Source organism: Photinus pyralis, unplaced genomic scaffold (genome assembly GCF_008802855.1).
Source record: "Photinus pyralis isolate 1611_PpyrPB1 unplaced genomic scaffold, Ppyr1.3 Ppyr1.4_LG3a, whole genome shotgun sequence".
In the NCBI taxonomy this organism is placed as follows: Eukaryota; Metazoa; Arthropoda; class Insecta; order Coleoptera; family Lampyridae; genus Photinus; species Photinus pyralis.
In genome coordinates this window covers 8,451,555-8,472,099 of record NW_022170509.1, presented here as the reverse complement: position 1 = coordinate 8,472,099, position 20,545 = coordinate 8,451,555, and the positions used below count along the sequence as shown (strand labels likewise).

General features: G+C 35.3%; 1 protein-coding gene across 4 annotated transcripts in view; it reads left to right on the top strand.

The window, feature by feature from the left end:
- The first annotated feature begins 755 nt into the window (after positions 1-755).
- The window catches only part of LOC116165931 (serine-rich adhesin for platelets), a 30,319-nt gene continuing 10,529 nt past the window's right edge, over positions 756-20,545 (top strand). For 3 of the 4 annotated variants that reach the window (XM_031480699.1, XM_031480700.1, XM_031480698.1), the window contains exons 1-2: positions 757-821; positions 7,333-7,442. In XM_031480699.1, coding sequence (XP_031336559.1) covers positions 7,342-7,442 — 101 coding nt within the window. In that variant the 5' untranslated portion in view covers positions 757-821; positions 7,333-7,341. Of the gene's footprint in view, positions 822-7,332; positions 7,443-20,545 lie in introns of all 4 variants that reach the window. The other variant, XM_031480701.1, reaches the window with a different exon arrangement.

Sequence of the window (20,545 nt, the reverse complement as noted above, 5' to 3'; positions counted from 1 at the left end):
TGTTGTTCTCGCATAGATCAAGTGGTGGAGGAACTTAACTTTTGTATGTACTGGTGTAAATACTTTAACTTTGTGGTATATAAAGTGTTAATATATCGCACCCGATTGGTAGACCGCACGCTAGTGGCTGTATTTGTACAGGTAGAGCGCATCCTATCGGTAGACCGCACGCTAAAGCAGCACCGATTTTTGAGTACTTCATTTCTACCTTAAAATAGCACATTTCATCGGCCTCTGCTAAGATAATCACGAGCGCACTCTGAGTGTACCTTTCACAAAAGTGTGGTTTTAATTTAGCGCAGAAACAAGTACCTACGTTCTGCTAGCGTTGGGCAACAAAATAAATGGATTAATCGTGTTTTAAGAACACTAATCAGCAAATCGTACACAAATTATCATTGTGCGTACCAAACAACCTTTTGTCTGGTGATCATGAATGAACGTTTACGTTTGCACGAAAGCGAAATTGGCAAACGATGAACCACAAATTAGTGCAATTTCGACACCTTTGCGTTAGTTCCTCTCATCAATGGAATGATAACAAAATATATTTTCTCCTGAACATAACAAAATGCAATTTTAGAAGAAAGTACTCAATCCATTAATATGCGTGATCGTCCACGTACTGAAATTATTCATGTTATTTTCTGCAATAGAAGAGGTGTGTACAAATCTATTCGGTTGCATCTTCCACGGTCCAGCGGTCAAGGTCGAACACCTGACCGTCGTGTAGCAGTTGTGCCATTGACTTCGCGCCGCGAAGAAGTACCTGACCTGAAGTATTGATCTTCACATTAGCAAAAAATTAGTTCAATAAAACTGTGAGTACCTTTATATGGTGGTTGCTTCTTACTTAGTACCTACAGATTAGCGTGGTTATGAAAAATTTTCATAAAACGTATTTGTTGCACTTATCTAACGTGATAATGAATACATGGTTCCGTGTTTAATGAACCAAAGTAGATAGATGTTGCCATCAAGCGCAGTCTTTAATTGGCAAAAACAATTTTACTCGAATAAACTCAAAAAACATCCCCTCACTCACCTATGGGTAATTGACTCAAGATGGACGGTAGAATTTATTATTACGGAGCATTTCCAGTAGATGTACTGCCAATTACGTTAGGTCTGATTTATATCCACATTGCGTTTGTTTTTTGGTACACCAAATGACCTAGTTCACTGGTGATCTGTCTTGGTCAACTTTTTTTGTTCATTAAATTCATTGGTTCCAGTTACTTAATCATTCTGTCCGTACGCCTAAAGCTGTATTATTTATAACGTAACCATCTTCGAGAAAACGTATCCAGGGCTTAAAGTTAATAAATTACTCAAATATACAGTACTTCTTTACTGATTTTGTTCCTAAAAAACATTACGTAATTCTGTTTAAATAGCTGTACCATACAATAACCGGTCAGAGTAAACACAAACGTTTACCTGATCATATCGAATCCTCAATGAGGATTTTTACAATAAACGGCTTACGCCAGCGTCTAACATTTTAAGGTCAATTTTTTATAGTTATATAACATAGCGAACCAACTTTCTTTATTGCATTATAATTGATGATTAATAAAAACGGTGTTGTGTGCAATCAAATAGGTACACAATGCCTTTTTAAATATGAAAAAAACCGTTAATGTATCATGCACTAAAATATGGTCCTAACTTTTTAGTGTGTTTCAGTTTTAAAACAAAATTATTGGATATGAAACTTCTTCTAAACTTTTTGTAAAGGAGTTATTAAAGATTATATTCATAAAAATCCTGCTATTTCCGACTATGCAAACTTAGCTAGTGAAACTATCTTTATCTTTAAATATGTCAAAACTGGGACCAAATGGCTAAAATATATAAATTTAATTATTTTGCACCCAATTATCCACAGATACTTCTTGTAAAAAAATAGTTGAGTAACCTCTGTTAATTACCTAATTTGAAATTCACAACAATTTGACACAAAGGAAGAGTTTTAATAGCACAAAATAACGTTATAGATCGATTGTAGGCATTTTTGCATCTACCCATAACTGGATTCGTGACTGGATTAATTCAAGTTTACGTAATTATTGAATCAAGGGATATGCTAAACGGTAATCTACGGACCGTTCTGACATGCATAATTTTAACCTCCACGTAGACTTCTAATCCAAATTTTCAATCCTACACTTCAAGTAAAATATTCATGCTATAAGTCGTTAATAATAATGTTTATTTAATCCTGTTACGACATAAAAATGTATAGGACGAAGTCAAATAATGTGAGTACAAACATACAATAAAACAATGAAACAATAAGCACAGAAATACAATTAACGGTTTGCTACTTACCGAGGTGCACATTTTATCTAAAAGAAAATTGACTAGATTACATTTGAACGTATGGATGTTGCTGGTCGTTTTAATGGTAATTGGCAGACTATTGAAAATTTTAGTTCTTCCTCGTGTCCATACATGTTTTAATCGAGGGCTTGTAACATTTCTCTATTTTCTAACACACTGCTTAAAATCGATCACAAGAAACTCTTTACTAAGGATAGAAGCGTTGAGTGATCTGGATTTCTTCACTCAACGATAGAAGTCTAAATTGACGCATAACATAATGAATTCAGTAATTTAGGGCACATTGCTAAGACTACGCGTGTTTTTATAACAACCCTCTACTGTTTTCTGTTACCTTGTGAGGTTCTTAATTCTTATATAATAGTGCAATGGGCTCAGTGTACAATTTATACGACTATAATCAAACTAAGAGGTACAACAAAATTGGCCAGTAGCGATTTACTCAAGGATTTACTATAACAATAAGAGGATATTGCATTATTCAAAAATTTAGTCATTCATCAAGTCAAGTGACGAGTTTTGATACTTCTTGGCTATGTTTGAAAGGCATTCATTTTATAATCTTAAGACGTGACTTAAACTGTACTAGTATACTTGAACACGAACTTGCACACTTAATATGACTAATACAAAATATTATCAGTCCTCGTGTGAGATCGAAGAGAGGGCTTCGGCGCATTTTTGTATTTTTTATGTTCACTCCACCATCAATAAGATCTTGTCGAAGGCTACCACATTTACTTTGACGGTACCCGCTTCCCACTAGCCGTACACCCGCAATTCGTGTTTGAAGTTTTGACTCCACCATCAGTAAAATTTTGTCGGGGGCTACCATATTCCCTTGCGCGTGTGCTATAATGATATTTGCAATTTTCGATTTTTAGTAGTGATATGTTTTTCTTTGCTCTAGAAGCATCTATGGTTATAATTTCAAAGAAATTTAGTCATAAGTAAGAAATTTGGCGCTGCGCAAAATGCGGATAGAGTGCGCATGCGCACATCTAATGTTTACAATATGAGATATGTTTGCCTTTAACAGAAGCGTCTGTGATTCAAATTTCGAAAAGATATATCGATAAATAAGACAGTTGGTATTGCGCATTCTGCGCATGCGATCTTAACCTCATGTTCACAATATGCGATACGTTTGCTTTTAATACAAGAATTTATCGTTAATATTTCAATAAAATATCTCCATTAATAAAAAAGTTAACATTGCGCAGTTTGCGCATCTGATTTTTACTATATACCCCATAGTTTGCTTTTACTAGAAGTGTATGTGGTTAAAATTTCAACAAAATCCAGTGCCAGAGCTATAAGCTACCTCAAGATCAATACAATTCTTTTTTTGAAATCGAAAAAGACTCAATGAAAAGTATGTCTGGACTGCAGTCGTCAGAGAAAACAATTAAAAATAAACTTGTCGAAAATTTATCCAGTTTAACTTCTATACATTTCTTTCTACCAATCACGTGTTGCTCTGCGTTTTAAGATAAATGCGTGCGCGTGCATCCAAAACCTGCTGTTTCTCTTACATGGAATTGACCACAAACTGGTTTTGTAATATTTTTATCGCAATCTACTAAGATAGCAAGCGCTTATATCCTCTTTTTTCCTTCATGTGTCTGTCTGTCTTACTGACTGATGAAATTGGTTGTGGTTCTTATTGTATAATTATATTTATATGCCTCGGCTGCTCGTCGGTTAATAATCCTCTTCTGACCTCGAAGATCAGGGTAAAGGGATAAATAATAACTTAATAATCTTTATTATCTTTATTATATCATACATAAAATCAACTAAATGCCAAATAGCCCAGGTACTTTAGGTTAAAAAATAGACAAAATTAGTAACTAGCTGAGTTTTGGTGAGTTGTTAGAGTGTGATAAGGTAAGTATTTTCTGAAAGTTCCCCTCACTTCCTCCGCTTGCTTCAACCGGTAGAGGGATAAAAAAGACTTAAGTGACGCGAATACAATAATATCGCTATTGCGCTCCATCTCCGGCACAGTTTTGGTGGTTGCGGACTTAAATTGTTCAGAATAGTAGTGGTTATGCTAAAGAATAACCACTACAACAATTCATGGCATTTTAAACTTTTTCTTTAAAATGTTTGATACGTTTGTGACGTTACAATGAAACATAAAAAAATTGCAATGTCTAGCATAGATACCACCCGCACACCTGCGTATGCGCAATTCTACCAATTTATTTCTAAGAATATGTGCACCAAATTTGAGTCCAATCGGTTCAGCCGTTTAGCCGCTAATGAGAGTACCTACAGACGGACCGACAGAGCGACAGCCCGACATAATTGAGATTTTGTTTGATGTTTGATTCCTGGATCCTGGTGCTTCAAAACGTGTATTTCCGTCAAAGGAGTGAGGGGTCATTTTTGACCCCACTGAAATATCTCCCTTAGGTATAAGTAACGTGCGGGAGGTAAAACCGAGGTAAACTATTGAACATCGCGTCGTAAACGGCACATTAAAAATCAGACGCAGGGAGACACGAGTAGACCCTTATCAGCTTTTTATGAGAATCACTTGCATGTCGAAATGTCCAGAGGACCATAAGGAATATCTCGTATGAGCTCGCTCCGAAGCCGCACCATCGTTGTTTGACGGGCGTTACATGAGGAAAACAACAAAGTCAGTGTTAGAGGAAGCTATAGAGAATTATGCTGCATGGATTTGTGGTTAAAAAATTGCTAAAATTTACATAAAATTACAAATAAAACACCTCAAAATGTTATGGATTATGCAGTGGTTATTATTTAGCACAACCACTGTCATTTTGAATAATTTAAGACCACGACCACCAAAATCGGTGCCATTTCATTACTTATTCATCTCTTTCTATCGCTGTACCGGGTGAAGCAAGCGGGGGAAGTAAGGGGAATTTTCAGAAAATACTTACCTTATTACTAACTTACTAACACCCCACCAAAAATCAGCTAGTTACTAATTTTGTCTAATTTAGGGCATTTTTTTGTCTAAAGTGCCTGGGCTAAAATGAATCACTGCTAAAAGAAGAGTATTTGTTAGTCGACAATATGCCTTGGTCTGATAGCAACGTGGATACGTCATTGAAGCGTTCTTTAAACATAGTGAATCAGTGACCGAAACGCAAAGAGCTGTTTGTACCCGCTTTCGTTTGCCATTTTAAAATGGGTTTCAGCATTAGCTGGTCAGACACAGGAGAGGTTGATCGGCCGTTTTAAACTGGGAGAGATAAATAGGTCAGTTTGAAGCGTCACTGACAGACAACCCTGTCCTGGTTGAATCTAGTGCGTGCTTACCCCCTAACTTACAAACAAATCTGTACGTTTAAACTGCGCCATTCCAAAACCGGCGGGTCAACCTCTCTTTGTATGACCAGCTATTGCCGGAAAACCGGCCATTAGTCATCAAAAACAAACACAGAGCTACGGTACGCCGCCGCCACTTGCAAGAAATTTAATTTAATTGTAATATTCTAAGGTGACGATGTAAATAAACAAGTTAAAAAAAGTCTCTGATGTACCGATCACATGATTTCAGCGTATTTTTGATGTGGCAGATCAGTAACTTTGACAATTCAAATCATTGAGTAATTTTGTATTAATTTCTTCCGCGGTGCTTTTTATGCCCGAATGTTCGATGGCCATTATCATCGGATGATAACAGAGACTTTCTATAACACTATAGCAAGTCTCTAGATGATAACGTTCTGGTAAACCCGTGCATTAACGCTACCTACTCCCAATCAAAAATTTGGAATCGCCGTGCTGTGTCCATAAATTTCCGTACGTACTCTTGGGTCGATTCACAATCCATCAAACGAATCGAATGGAATTGTAGATACAGAGCGATTCCTGCTTTATATTCATATGTATCTACTACACAATCTTTTTCATAAATCAGACAATATTTTCGCATCTCGAATGTGAACAAAAACTGATCGGTCACAAAGCATTATTCACCTCAGTTTTTTTTCCTCACTTTTTTCGCTGTTTTAACCTCGTCGGAATTGATGCATACTGAGTCTACTTAAAGAGCTACCTCAACCGGTGTTTCATTTACCCTGTGCTTTAACAGATCTTCGTGCTCCAAATATGCCAGTACAGGATATTTCTAATCGGCAGAGTTCTCTCCGCCTTTCAATTTTTCAATCTGAATTTACTTGAAATTGCCTATGCGGCCTATAACTATTGCATTACACACAAAACTGACATTCATACACAAATTATGACATGACAAGGAAATTCATAAATCGTCAACTTCTGGAATGGCTTTCAGCTTACAGACTAAGCGATGCAGGAATAATAACGGTAGTACGAATATAATGCCGAAAACCCGAAAGTTCTCCGATATTCGGTTGATGATATTTCGATCGATTTATAAAAGCTGCCCTAACATCCGACCCGTATGTCCAGTTGTTAAAACTACAGCACTTAATTTTGGCGGTGCAATTGGAAATTAGTGAATTAATAAGCTCCTAGCAGGATATCTATTTAAATGAGTGATTGTGAGATGCTATGTTGGATGCTGGATATATGAATAAACTGCTAATGCAGTTTTGTTGCATTTGTGTGTTTATTTAAATTTTGAATAAACCCTTTAATCCTTCTTATTTCGTCATCCGTTTTCAGTTTCTTTCTGCTTCCAATACGTACAAGTTTAGGTTTTATTGAGTATTTTACGTCTATTTCGTTATTCTATATACTATATTTTGTTTCATACTGAGTGTGTTACGTGTTTTGTTAACCAATGCATTGTTTTTTTAATTAGTGAAAAGTTTTTCATGCCACACTGTTTTAATAAGTAATTTAAGATTTAGATGCGGGCTTTAGGTATAAGCGGATTGATCTTATCATCATATTTAAACTAATCCGTTATTATGCCACAAAAAGTGGCACTTTGATTATGAATTATGATGTATCACCCAGTCCAGGGATCGCATCTTCGTTCGTATGCATTGTTAATGACTTTCAATTTTATTGCAGATACTTCAAATGTTGCTGACACTCATTTTTGCGAGAATCGTGTTCGCCCTACCAACTCCGGAAAACAATGAATCGGATGGCCAAATTTCTAGAAAAGTTCTTGGATCAAGGTAAAATTATATACTTAATTGAAGGCGCCATCGAATAAATTAGGATTAAATACGCGATGTCGCCGGTAATCATTTATTAATACCTTTTCTTAACTTATACATTACGTGGGCATAAAAAGCTAAAATATAAAGAGATACCTAAAAACGTGGGTTATGAAATAAACGATTAAACTACCAAAATAATTATTGATTTTCCTCATGACCCACATCAGCTACCATTAACGTTATTAAACAAAATAGTTCAAGGTTTACAAAAATTGAATTAAATTATAAGAAACGTGCCACAAAAATGCATGTAAACTACCGCCCCGTGATAGTCTTAATGTTTAATTTCAACATTTTTAAATTAAATAGCAACCTGCTTCGCATCACTAATCAGTAGTTAAACTATTATCTAAGTTTTGAGTGACCATTTCTCGTATTACTTTCACCTGCATTCGTAATTGACGGGAAATAACCGTTGTTGATTTTGTTCTACCCATTAACCTTTCAGGCTCGGTTTTGTATGTTGAGTTTCGTGATTAATCAAACCTCTCATAACATAAAAGTCAAAAGGGAGAGAAATCCAGTAACAATAGAATTTATGATTTAAGAATGAAGTACAGCTTTCCATTCCGCTCCAAAAGGCATCATTTTCTTTTAATCTCAGACCACATTTTCGTTTCCATAGCAATCGCTTCTAATAACATATGAGAATAGTTTTTGTGGTTTTTCATTGGTGCCATGATGATTGATACGGTAACCCTTAACAAACCAACGACTCCACTTTGAGTTAATGCTTTTGTCGCAAGTTACTACACAAATGCCACAATAAAACGGATGTTAACCCTTCTTACTTTGGGGAGCAGTGCTATGTTCCACTTATCTTTTACGTCCTGCCACTTTATATGGGCCGTTTTGGTTTTTTACTTACGTGATTCATTATGCCAATCGATGAACGCAATGTTACCTGTGTTTGTCTGTTCTTCGTTGCTCAGCGAAAGCAACCAGTCGGTCATTTTGGGTCGAGTTTATGTGGTTAATAATAATTTAGATTAACGTTGTGAGTACATTAAATAAAGCGTAAAGTAACAAATGTCTATAGGGTAAGTCGAAAAATAAATAACATGTCGAACAGAAAAGTTCAGACAAATTCAATATTTCGTTTTATCTTCGTCTCAATTTTAGGGAATCGGAATTTCATTCGTTAGCTAGTAACTACATGATCCCAGGTTCCTACAAGTTTAGCTGCGACGTTATACTGCTTTAGTTTATGTGATATGCTTTAAATGATTGAAGTTACTGCCAGCAAGGAGGGAACAGTTCAAATAATTACATTACCTATACGTTCCGTTCAATTAATTTCAAATGTTCACATTTCGAATTGAAGAGGACAATAAACAAAACAAGTTTTCTATAACTCCACTCTTGGCTTGATCTTCGTGATAATGCGACGACATTATCTAATATTCGCTTATATAAATCTTTTTCACTGCTATACTAGTTTTCATCTATTTACCAGAGACCTTGCAGTGAACGCAAGTGTAGTAAAGTGTATCTACACGGTCACGGTCATATTAATAATAATAATAATAATAATAATGGTTTTTATTGGTTAAATAATGGTTCCTACACCATAACCAATGGGCACAAGGTCAGGTAAACCCGTTGATATGGTCACCTGTTCTTCCCCTTGAAACCCCCTTGTGTAAATACAAATAAATAAAGTTATTCTGCATTAGTTAAAGTTATTTGTAAAGTAAACAATTATTGACAGGCAGCTTATCGTTTGGAGATGCAACGGAAACATCGTAGTGGTTTCAATTACGTTCGCATTAACATTCGCTCTCTAATGATTCGATGTTTGATGTTTCTTTTGAACACTAGAGCAGGCAGATACAGTAATTTTGTATTTTTGGGGTTGTTGCAAAATTTACAGATGTTGAATAAGAAAGATCGTTTGAATAATGATAATTTAAACATAGGAACAGATAGAAGTCCCCTGTGCCTCAAATTTAAGTGGTGCACGTCTGTACGAAAGGTAATTTTGCGGTAGAGATACGGGGGAATTTTACTGTTTAAAATTTTATGAAAAAATAAAGAAGAGTGAACTAGCCTTCTTTCCATCATATTGAGCCAGCCTAGCATTGGTAAGGTATGTGAAATCCGTTCGAACTTCCTAATTCCAAATATGAAGCGCAAGCATGAATTTTGGACACGCTGGATTCTATCACAGTCTTTGAGTAATAAGCACGGTCCATATACCACGTCACAATAATTGAACCGTGATAGAACCAGTGCATCACAAACAACAGCCTTCTGCTTGATGCCAAGAATGTGACGACTAGAATACAAGCATCTTAACTGATAATAAGCCGAAGCAATAAGGTTGTCAATGTGCTTAGTAAACCTTAATTTACAATCAATAGAAATGCCCAAATTTTTTACACAATCGGCTATTGGGACAGGTTATTGGCGCTTCCCATCCCGGCGATGACCATCCCGACACCGATTTCCCAAAGACAAGCCATCCCGGCGACCATTTACTTCCCAGCTTCGTGTATCCCGGCGATGGGCAGTCCCGGCAACAATGTACATCCCGGCTTCGGACGTCCCGGTAACATGAACTCTACGATCGGGGTGATGGAAAACATTATTTAAGGCGCGGTAAACATAATGAAGAAAATTCATGATTATTATATTGAAACAATTCACCGGAATTAAGTCTTCTTATTTATTATTTTATAGACTGCAATTTTTTCTTTCAAGATATCTGAATAGGGACTATATAATCAAGGTGAAATTGTGCCAGTTATAGGTAGGTAAAGTTTTATGGTATCAACCTGCGTAGGTAAATGGGTAAAATACAATTTTCTAAAAATGGTTCCTTGGATTCGCATTTCAGTAATGAGTAGTGTGGAAAGAGGCAGCGATTCGATTGATCTTCTGCCAGTATAAAAATAATGGCATAAAAAGGTAACCCAAACGTACGTTCCAAGTAGGCTTCCAAGGGAGTCCATCATATAATAGAAAAACAACTCCTATTTTTCCACCAACTTGTAAAACACTAGTTAGGCAATTAATTAAATAGACAAAAGAGTACAGTGTATGCAAAAACCTACTACCAAAAGTAACTCCTTGCCAAACAGCTACCGGCATTGGAAAACGGTGCCCTACTAAATAAAAGTAGAGGCTTTTTAGTAAGGCTAAACGACTTTGTGGAAATTTTCTTCCTTGGGCCCGGAAGAATCTCCGCAGAACTTCAGGAAAAAGATCTCCCCAGGCAAAAAGTGTCTCCAGTGTCGATCCAAAACTATACCTACTCGAGTACCTACTATATAAGATTTGAACATGGATTTTGTAACGGACCCACGGACACAATTCTAGACGCTAATCGAAGATGTTATCGTTTCTCGAAATATGATATTTATCTTCTGTTCGGCATGAGTAAGTGGAAAGGTTGACTCTATTCTTGCAAATTAGCCATCCTCGATTGTACAAATTGAGTTGCTTTCCAAACCAATGTGTTGGAAATTGCATAATCAAGTGATTTAGTTAGGTTTACATCTTTAAAATTATTATTATATTATTATTATTTGCTCAGTCAATCTACTACCAAAATCACCAAATAAAAATAAAAAAAAACTTATAGTGCTTGAAATTTGGCCAAAATGTTATTTGGCGCGGGTGCGCTACATATGCCGCTATTGTGGATCTTAAGTTCCTTCTTTTGGATTTTCCTGAATATCTTTGAATCATCAACTTTTTCATAATCACTTATATTTACAAAATGAAAGCTCATTAAATTTCCTACAAAAAATACTAAAAGTGTAGGTTAAATTTTTTGAACAAAAAACGCATTTGAAATTTTGCAAGTTCTAGTTATCCGTGAATACTTTGTTGAGAAACATTTGATTTTCCTCTATTTCAGTAAAAATCCAATATGACATCCACAATAAATAATAAAGTAAAAGTAGCATGTGGCTTCTACATCTAGCGTGCTATGGAGATTCAGATTTTCCAAAAAAAAGTGCTAATGGGACCGACCGTTAAAGCGAGGAAAAATAAAATAATATTTGACATTTTCAGTTATGCGGTAATTGTGGAAGATTTATAAAAAATTTCAAATGCGCTTTTTTAGTCACAAAAAGGTGCTACTTTGCTTGTTTTAAATAGTTTTAAATAGTACTTGTATTTTTTTTATTGCGTATTCAATCGTAAAAAAACAATATATTCTATTTTTAGCGCATTTTTTAAGAATTAAAAAAAATGTGCTATTGTTTGCGTTTTGTCCGTCCGTGCGGACCCACTTCTGCCGTTTCGAACTACTTCTAGGGGGATTGTCCTAGAGTCCTGGAATTTTTTGCAGTAGGTAGCCTATACCTTGAAGGTGTGCCAGACGGCCATCAAATTTCGCTGTGTAAAACGGAATCGAATTACATACTTCTTGAGATGCTGTTTTTGATAGTAAAACGTGCATAACTTTGACATACGATAACCAATTGGTTTCAGATTTTGCATACGCATGCATTTAGTGGTGCCAAGTAAAACTTTAGAAAATGGGGGGGGGGGAGGTAAACACATGTTCTGCCCTTTATGGTATTCTAATGAAAGGTCCCATCGAAATAAATTGGTTTGTACAAACTATAACTTTCCCATGCGACCCTTTCTAGAGATCAGTGAGCGACGGGGCTTGAGGGGATAACATTAATTTTATCTCTCATTGTATTTTAATTAAAGGTCTCAACGAAAGGGACCGTTTTCTACCAACTACTACCCTTCTTTTTCTCCTCTTATTAAAGTATGGGGGGGGGGGGGGGGGAGTGGCACTAGTTTTATTCCTTCATTGTACTGAGTAGAATTAATTTCTACCATTCTACCCACCATAGCCCTCCTCCTCCGCCTCTTATCGTGATCGGAACCTCAAGAACGGATTGTCGGAAGAGGGCGATTGAGACGTCTGCAAGAAATATATCCATTGGTGACGTCAAAAGCTATTTCGGTTAAAAGAATGCGCTTTATCTGCACAAGAGTTGTGCAAACCGAAAGGGAAAAATTGCAATTATTGTCAATGAATCCTTTTCTTTTTACTCTAAATTGAAAAAGTAAGGTAACAACTTCAACGAACAATTCATAATAAGTACTTGATGGTAATTTATACTCCCTCAGCATTTAAAATCACATTTCCTTTTAATGGAAGAATCGTAATATGAAACGCTACTTATCTAATAAGTAGTTAACAAGGTGTTTATTAACATTTCCATGTTAGGTTGTTATGGGCCGCACGCGCCGTGCATTGTTCCTTCTTAACAGTTTGAAGGGAGTAGTAGGTACATTGTAACAATTGGGAAAACCAATACCAAAAATGAAATTTGTCCAGAATAGAATGCATGAAATCCCGTTTTGCCAATTCTTGTAATTATACCTGCTGTAGCAGGGACGAAGTAACGCCGAAGCAAAGACAACAATGCGCAACACCGTGCGGTTCCTCCCACACGAATCCCCGCCGGAAAACTTACACCTCAACGTTGCCATTTTAGATAGCGTATGGTTGGTTGCCTAAATAGCAGTAAGCGGCCGATTATCATTACTTTAGTCTGTGGTCGTACACGCTGTATAGAATAGCATCTTGTGTTGTGCAACTTTCCCCTTACCATCTTAGTATCTTCTATAGTTTCTGAGATCCCCATGTTAAACATCATTTTCTTCGATACAGTGTATCCTTTGCAAGTAGGGACCTACCTACATTTCCAATGACAAAACATATATAATGTGGAACGTGTAGTTTGTTATAAGAAAGATTGATCATAAAAGCGCTCAAACAAAATTGCCGATAATAAAAGTGCTTAATATTTCAGACTAGTCACCGGTCACAGCCTTCACACCACACCCGTCATTTTTGTATTCCGAACGTCCATAAAAAGGCACTGCTCAGTAATCACACACTAGAACAGCTCCATTAAGATTAGCATACCTACAAAACTGTTTGACAAAAAGCTCGAGTTATGTTCAAGCTTCATGTAACTCACAATTCACGTTTTTGCCCTTCTATTTTCAGATGGAGTTCGATATCGTTTTGCATTACAGAAATGAAAGCAATTTATTTCTAGATTGAAAGAATATTTTTGCTAGGAATATAATATTGTGAAACATAAAGTATGGGCACAAACATATGATCTAAGAAAGGCACACAACCTCTTCACAACCCTTAAGTGAATGAACAAAATTGTTGTTGTGACTAATAGCGCAGTTATTGTGCTCAATCGATATGAATTCCGCCACTTTGGAAAACGACTCTGATGCTTTTTAATTTGGAATAACAACCCCCTATTACTATTAGATGCGATGTGCAATTAACACGATCTTCTAAAAACACTTCCTTTACGATCAATAAGGTCAATGGCAATATGAAAGCTTTGATGATGGCTTATTGAAATGTTATCAAATTGTATAGCTCATCGATCGTTTTTGTTTCTTTTCAGAGTTTACTTTTATATCGGTCGTTAAGTTTCTATACTTAGATCCCTATATATTGGGCTATAAACCCATACCACCAAATCACGCCAGACGAAATGACGTTTCAAGCTCCGTCGCCCATTCTAAATACACGCAGTTAATGAAACGCTCCTTTGTTACGTACGCCGCCAATCTTCACTTTCAATAAGAATCCCGTGCAGATGCTGAAACAGTACATCCTCGAAGCCATTGAACTTGAAAAGCGAAACTTTTGGCGAAATTCAAAGAACAATACAGATTAAGGAACGCACGACTTGAGGTGATGGTAATCTCTTCAGTGCAACTGACGAAGCGCAAAAAAGCGGGCAATCGCCAAACGCATTATATAAGCGAGAATGATTAAACAAAACAAAGAAATTTGTTATTAGTGTACTAACAACTACTTGCAAACGTGATGCAACGATGCACAACGTTTATCTTTGATGCAACGTGAATTGTATAATTAAACAATTTTTACGGTTGAATTGTACTCGTTACAAATTTTTGATTACCAATATTGTACCAGTTTCTGGCACAGGAATATTAATAGGTAACTGTATAATAAAATAAGTACGAACTATGAAAGCATGGTTCACGTTTTTGTTCGACTAAATAAAACTGCTAGAATAGGAGATTCTCTTCCGAACGTTTCCTTTTAAACCAACGACTTCCCCGATGAGTTTACACCACTTACATTGCTTTTAACATTAACACACAAAGTTTTATCAATTTCAGTAACATTGCAATAAGGTTTTGTTTTAATGAATGTGAAAATAGGTACTTTTATACTTCACACTAACTACAAAACCCAGATACACTGATTACGTACGTCGAATTTGAATAAGTTGATTTGTGTAAATGTAAAATAAATATGAACTAAGTTCTTCATCTGCATTCACACTGCATTGAAATATTAACTGGGGAAACATCTGAATTTGACCACTAAGTAATGGATTATGAGGTTTCGTTTCACATTTTAAGATTACTGCCATAATGCCAAACAGCATTATTATTACCACGATATATGACAATAGAATAAGTCACATCGAACGAACGAGTAAGTGGCAGTACTCAGGACCGATTGGTCACAGTAACGCAAACTGTTATTAGATGGTACAAAGGGCTGATATTTACGGAGTCAAAATTTAAGATCAAATTCTGGCTATTGACGAAAATTAAATTTGGAAAATAATATTTAGAATGCATGTTAGGTAAGAATTCATTTAAGAAAGTGTTATCAAGGAATGTTCGTCTTATGAGGGTCTAAGTTAGTGGTAGTGTGGAAAACAAAAATATTATACTGATGAAGTTATTAGACTAACTCTGAGAAGGGATGAATTTGGTGAATATTTAGAGAGGAGCATTACATTCATACATTTTCTGAACTAAAAAAAGTTAGATATTGACTTCGATTGTTCTGATAGTAATACTAATTTAATTAAATTGAATTTAAAATAAACCCATACAACGAAATATCGAAGGATCCTCAGTATTACAATCACTTTTAAGACAATTTATTTTAATCTTACAAAATACATTTTATAGTTAACAAAAATGCATCAAATTCGTGTCTTGGGTATTAAGATAATGCTCTTAATCTTGTTTCCAATGGTCTCGGTTCATGAATACCCATTTTGACATCTTTTGATCAAAATCCATATCGTCGGCAAACGTGCATCAAATTCATGTGTTGGTCATTGAGATGATGTTCTTGGTCTTTTTCCCAACGATCTCAGTGCAAGAATATGTAACGATTTTGACATGTTTTGATCAAAATCTTGTGGTCGTCAAAGATGCATCAAATTTATGTCTTCAGCATTGAGATAATGCTCTTAGTTCTTTCCCAGCGATCTTGGTGCATAAATAACGATTTCGACATGTTTTGATCAAAATCCATGTGCACGTGATGTACTCTTTCAGCATTAAAATAATGCGTTTGAAAGCTTTTACGACTCCAAATTCATGTGTAAGAACAATTTTGGATACATTTTGCTCTAAAACTTTTGACCTAGACCACAGAGAAGAGTTATATTGAATTGTTACACTTGTAAGAGTCATAGGGAGTAATCTAGCGAAACTCGATACATGACCTAGGGAATGAAATATGTTGATTTCTATTATATTGAGCCCGCCGTTTTTCCTGTTCCTGTTGAACCAGCTTCTTGAAAATCAATAGTCCTTAATGTCCAAAGTAGCCGTACACCAAATTTCAACACAATCGGTCACTTTTAAAGAGAGTTATAGCGCACACGGACGAATGGACGACAATACAAAACTATAAAGGATCTGAGGATCCTTAATAAAAAGCAACCCGAATATCATCTTCAATGAGAAAACGTGCGGCTTATGGCAAGTTTTTAAATATTTTTCAATTTTTCAGTCACTAAAGATGTCTGTCCTTGTTCACGAATTATTGAAATAGAAACTTAGAATGAACTTGATGTAACTTCAATAGAATGTGATGGAAACGTAGGGGATGCTTAAAAGTAACCTAAGGACTTGAAGAAATTTAACAAAAACTCATAACATTACACAATACGAATACCCCTGTTTCGTTTAACCTAAGGACCTTGAGAGCGAGGAAATTGAGAGAAGCGGGAGGGGAATACACGAGGGGGAACTTGAGTGAGCAATAACCTTATAACAGAAACTTTATAGGAAATAGAGCAGAAAATTTCATTAGAATTGGAGATATGATAAACATGAGACACCTTAAGGAGAACTTGTTGAAGAAATTGACTAGTAAACGTGACAGGAACAAAATTTCTTGGGACTCTAACGGAAGCTTATGAGGAACAGGAATTTGAGCAGAAACTTAAGAGCTTAAGTAAGAAGTATATGGGGAGAACATTAGAGTAACTTGAGGTAAACGTGAATAAAACTTAATGAGAACTGGAGATCAACACTGACAGCAGAAAGTCTGAGAACTTTTAGTGTGAAGTGTAGAGGAAAAAATCTATGGGAACTTGTGAACCAAAGCTCTATGGCAAATACAAAAACTATCGATCTAAAATAATAAACCAATTGTTCTGTTATTTTAAGGAACATTGGCTTCAAGTTTCCTTTTCCAACCTGGCGAATTACACTCAATTCTAACCTTGATTCTAACAAATACGTTTAGCTTCCATTGAACTTTCAAGGAATTCTTACTCTATTAGCGTTCTAACAGAAAATTGAGGTACTTAGTCTACCTCTACCGGCTATTTGATTGGAAAATTGAGAGAAACACTACGCCATAGCACAGATTAGTGATGTAGGTAGTATAATCTGTGGCCATAGTATTGAAAGCGATTTTCCACATCTACTCTTTTATAGTAACGCAGAAACCAGTTAAAATTGTGATTTTTAAAATGCGATATTTCATCAAATTGCACTCTTGCAAACAGACGAAACCATCTCCCTTATCATGTTATAATTTGGGCGCTTTTTGCCAAATGTTTATTTTTCATTACGTTGTTGAGAAAGCGCAAATAGTTCCGTGTTGTACAGATTTTCATAATAACGAAGTAATAAAAGCTGTAGACGTGTGTGTGATATGCCTTTTAAAAAAAATCGAGAAACAAACATTCGCTAAACTTCAATACGACAAGGCGGAAAAATTGAATGGAAATTTAATTTAAGGTCTTTTGTTGATGTAGATATTCCGAAAATGAAGTTTTCTATTGCGGATCTATTGTCCTCATATTTATTTTCCTCGTTTTATTATAATCTCACTACTAAATACAGGCTGATTCAAATTCAAGGGCCCCCTTGGAGATCTCGGAAACTGTAGGAGATAGGTAAGTAGTTCAAATTTGGAAAAATTGCGTATTTTAATGCTTAACAAAATGCAGTTTTGAAACTTAAAAAATTTTGACTACTTTCGAAGATATCCTGAAAAAACGAAATTTTTCAAAATCGTTTTTATTTTTTACCGAAGTTATTTAAAAAGGTATTTCAAAATAATCATTATTATGGTCACTTTTTTCTCTCTACAATATGCTAGTTTTAAATTTTAAGTCTGACGTTTCGTCTCCGGTTAACCATCAGCAACTTTGTTTTTTCTTATGGAAGTCATTTTTACCTTTTGTATTATTATGCGGCAGAGCGCCTGTCTCTCTGTTCGTCTGTCCTTTCAAACGCTTGGACCGATTCGGTTCAAACTTCGCACACTTGACCTATATGCCACATGTAATAATATTGAAAATAGGTCAAATCCAATGACTCCGTAGGGTCACACCGAGGTGCTCTGCCGCTTTATTAGATCTACTTTAGGGGTTTATTTGGTTGTGGATTTCTTTCTGATTTCAAAAATGCGCAGATCACTATTTTTTTTAATATTATTGAAATATTTCTTTTTTGCCTGGCAAAATTTGTCTTGGGTAATGTACGTATGTTCGTACTTTCTTGCGTTTTTACGAATTAATTATTGCCCCATTCCATATTAAAAAATTGAGATATGTATTCACATTTTTTAAATAAAAAAAATGCACTATCAATCAACACAAAAAGTAAAAAAAAGTAGACGGAATTTTTTCAGTTTTAAAATGACATCAAAATACGCAACTTTAACAAATTTAAACTACCTACCTATCTCTTACAGATCCCAAGATCCCCATGATTAACATTAAGTTCATTTTCCTTATTATATTGTAAGTACATACATTGCCACACTCCATTTAGAGATATTCGCACATAAATTGTCACATCACCACTCACCAGCAGATATGTTTTGCAGTGAAACCAATTTTCACTATCAATGAAATGATATATTTTATATTCCAAAAAAATTGTGGGTTGCATGTCTACACGGTGGGTCAAATTCGTGACTCAGCATTGGGATCTCCGTAACGGTGAGAGATATCACCGAAAAACTGAAAATGTCAAATTTCATTTTCCATAGCATGGTCGGATATGGACGTTTCCAGTTAGCACCTTCTATGGGCACTTTTTTTCGGAGAATCTGAATCTGTTATCAGAACTAACACGCTAGATGTAGCTACAGGTTACTACTGTTTTTATTTCTTATGGACGCTACTTTGGACAATAAATAAATTACTCAAATAAAACGTTTAGCAGTTTAACCCAAAGCTACAATACAGTCTTCCCTTAGGCGACCCTACAACATTTGTATGAATTACCTACTGTTTTATTGTACAGAATGAATATAATATCGGCATAGAGTAAATAATATATCGGTTACCTATAGACCAATTTGCTTTCAAAACACATTGGAGTAAAATGTAAAGAATTCAATAATCATAATAACAATTTTACCCTTCCGGTTTCGCCGAAAATGTCCCCAAATTTAAAAACAAATAGAAATTCCTGTATATTGTTGTGTAAACTACGCCAAGCGGGCGTTTTGTTCGGCACCGGCACCTGATGCAATGATGGGTCACCATGTTTCTCTAATTTCAATTATTTTTAAATTGGGATTGAACGCAGATCTCGATCATATTAGTTGCATTCGAGGACAATGTTGATGTGTAATTTTGATTTTTGTTTAAATATAGGTTTATCTTATGCTTTGCTCTGATCGTAGATATGAAGTTTGAGGAACGGAAGTGAGAAAGGGAAATGATTTTAAATAGAAGACACAGACCGTTATTTTTCTGTTCCGTATGCCTAATATACATATACAAAATTTGAACAAAATCCGTCGAACCATTTTCTCGGAAAATTGGCAACATACATACGTATGTACATACAGACGGAAAAAAATTTTATTCTTTAAAAGTTGCTTAAAACGTCGACATTTGATGAAATTTTGACATGTCCAAAAAACGGCTATCGCAATAGCTACCTAGCTCGTGCAAGGAAGCTAAAAATAGTAAAGTAATATCTAGAGTACCCAGGAGGAATGGGTAATATTTTGGGAAATTAAAGGCTATTTTAAAACAAAAGCACTAATAAACTATCATTCTCTATCGTTTCGAAGCCAACTGTAATAGTCTGCTTAGGGTAGGTAACAAATGAGTTGTTTTGAATCAGTGTGACTGTATCAAAGGCTCAAAATTCCACCTTGTACGTTAATGCACTTGACAACCCTTTTCTTACATTTTGCATAACTTTATAATTTATATTTATATTATTTATACAGCTATTAACTTGTACAATGATGAATGATGCAATGTTTATTTGTATTCAATTGTTACCCCAAGCTGACTATAGATTTATATCCGCATTATTAAACCTAGGTGGTTAAAATAAAATTACAATTATTGGCAATATTTTCGAAATGGGTGAGAATAAAAATATAGTTTATTTTATAGCATATATTATAAATTGACATTTTAATAGGGTTACGCGAAGCCGCTATTTAACGGTAAGGGTAGATAAAGTGAAACAGATGATTGTGAATTCTAATGAAATCTGTCATTCTAATTTCAAATGGGACGCGGAGCACGATATGCAATGACGTTCAGAACATATGACAATGCTGTTTCTATCAGCCACGGCAGAACATAAGCTTGCTATTTTTTACGTCTAAATTAAATTCAGAATTGGCAGAAGCTTTACAATGATTTATATGGTTTCTGCTATAAAATAAAATATTGTACGACAATAAAGAGAAACTAACGATCTAGGTAAAATTAATTCACTCGGTGGTTAAAATATTCCTTTATCGTCTTGATACTTTGGTATAT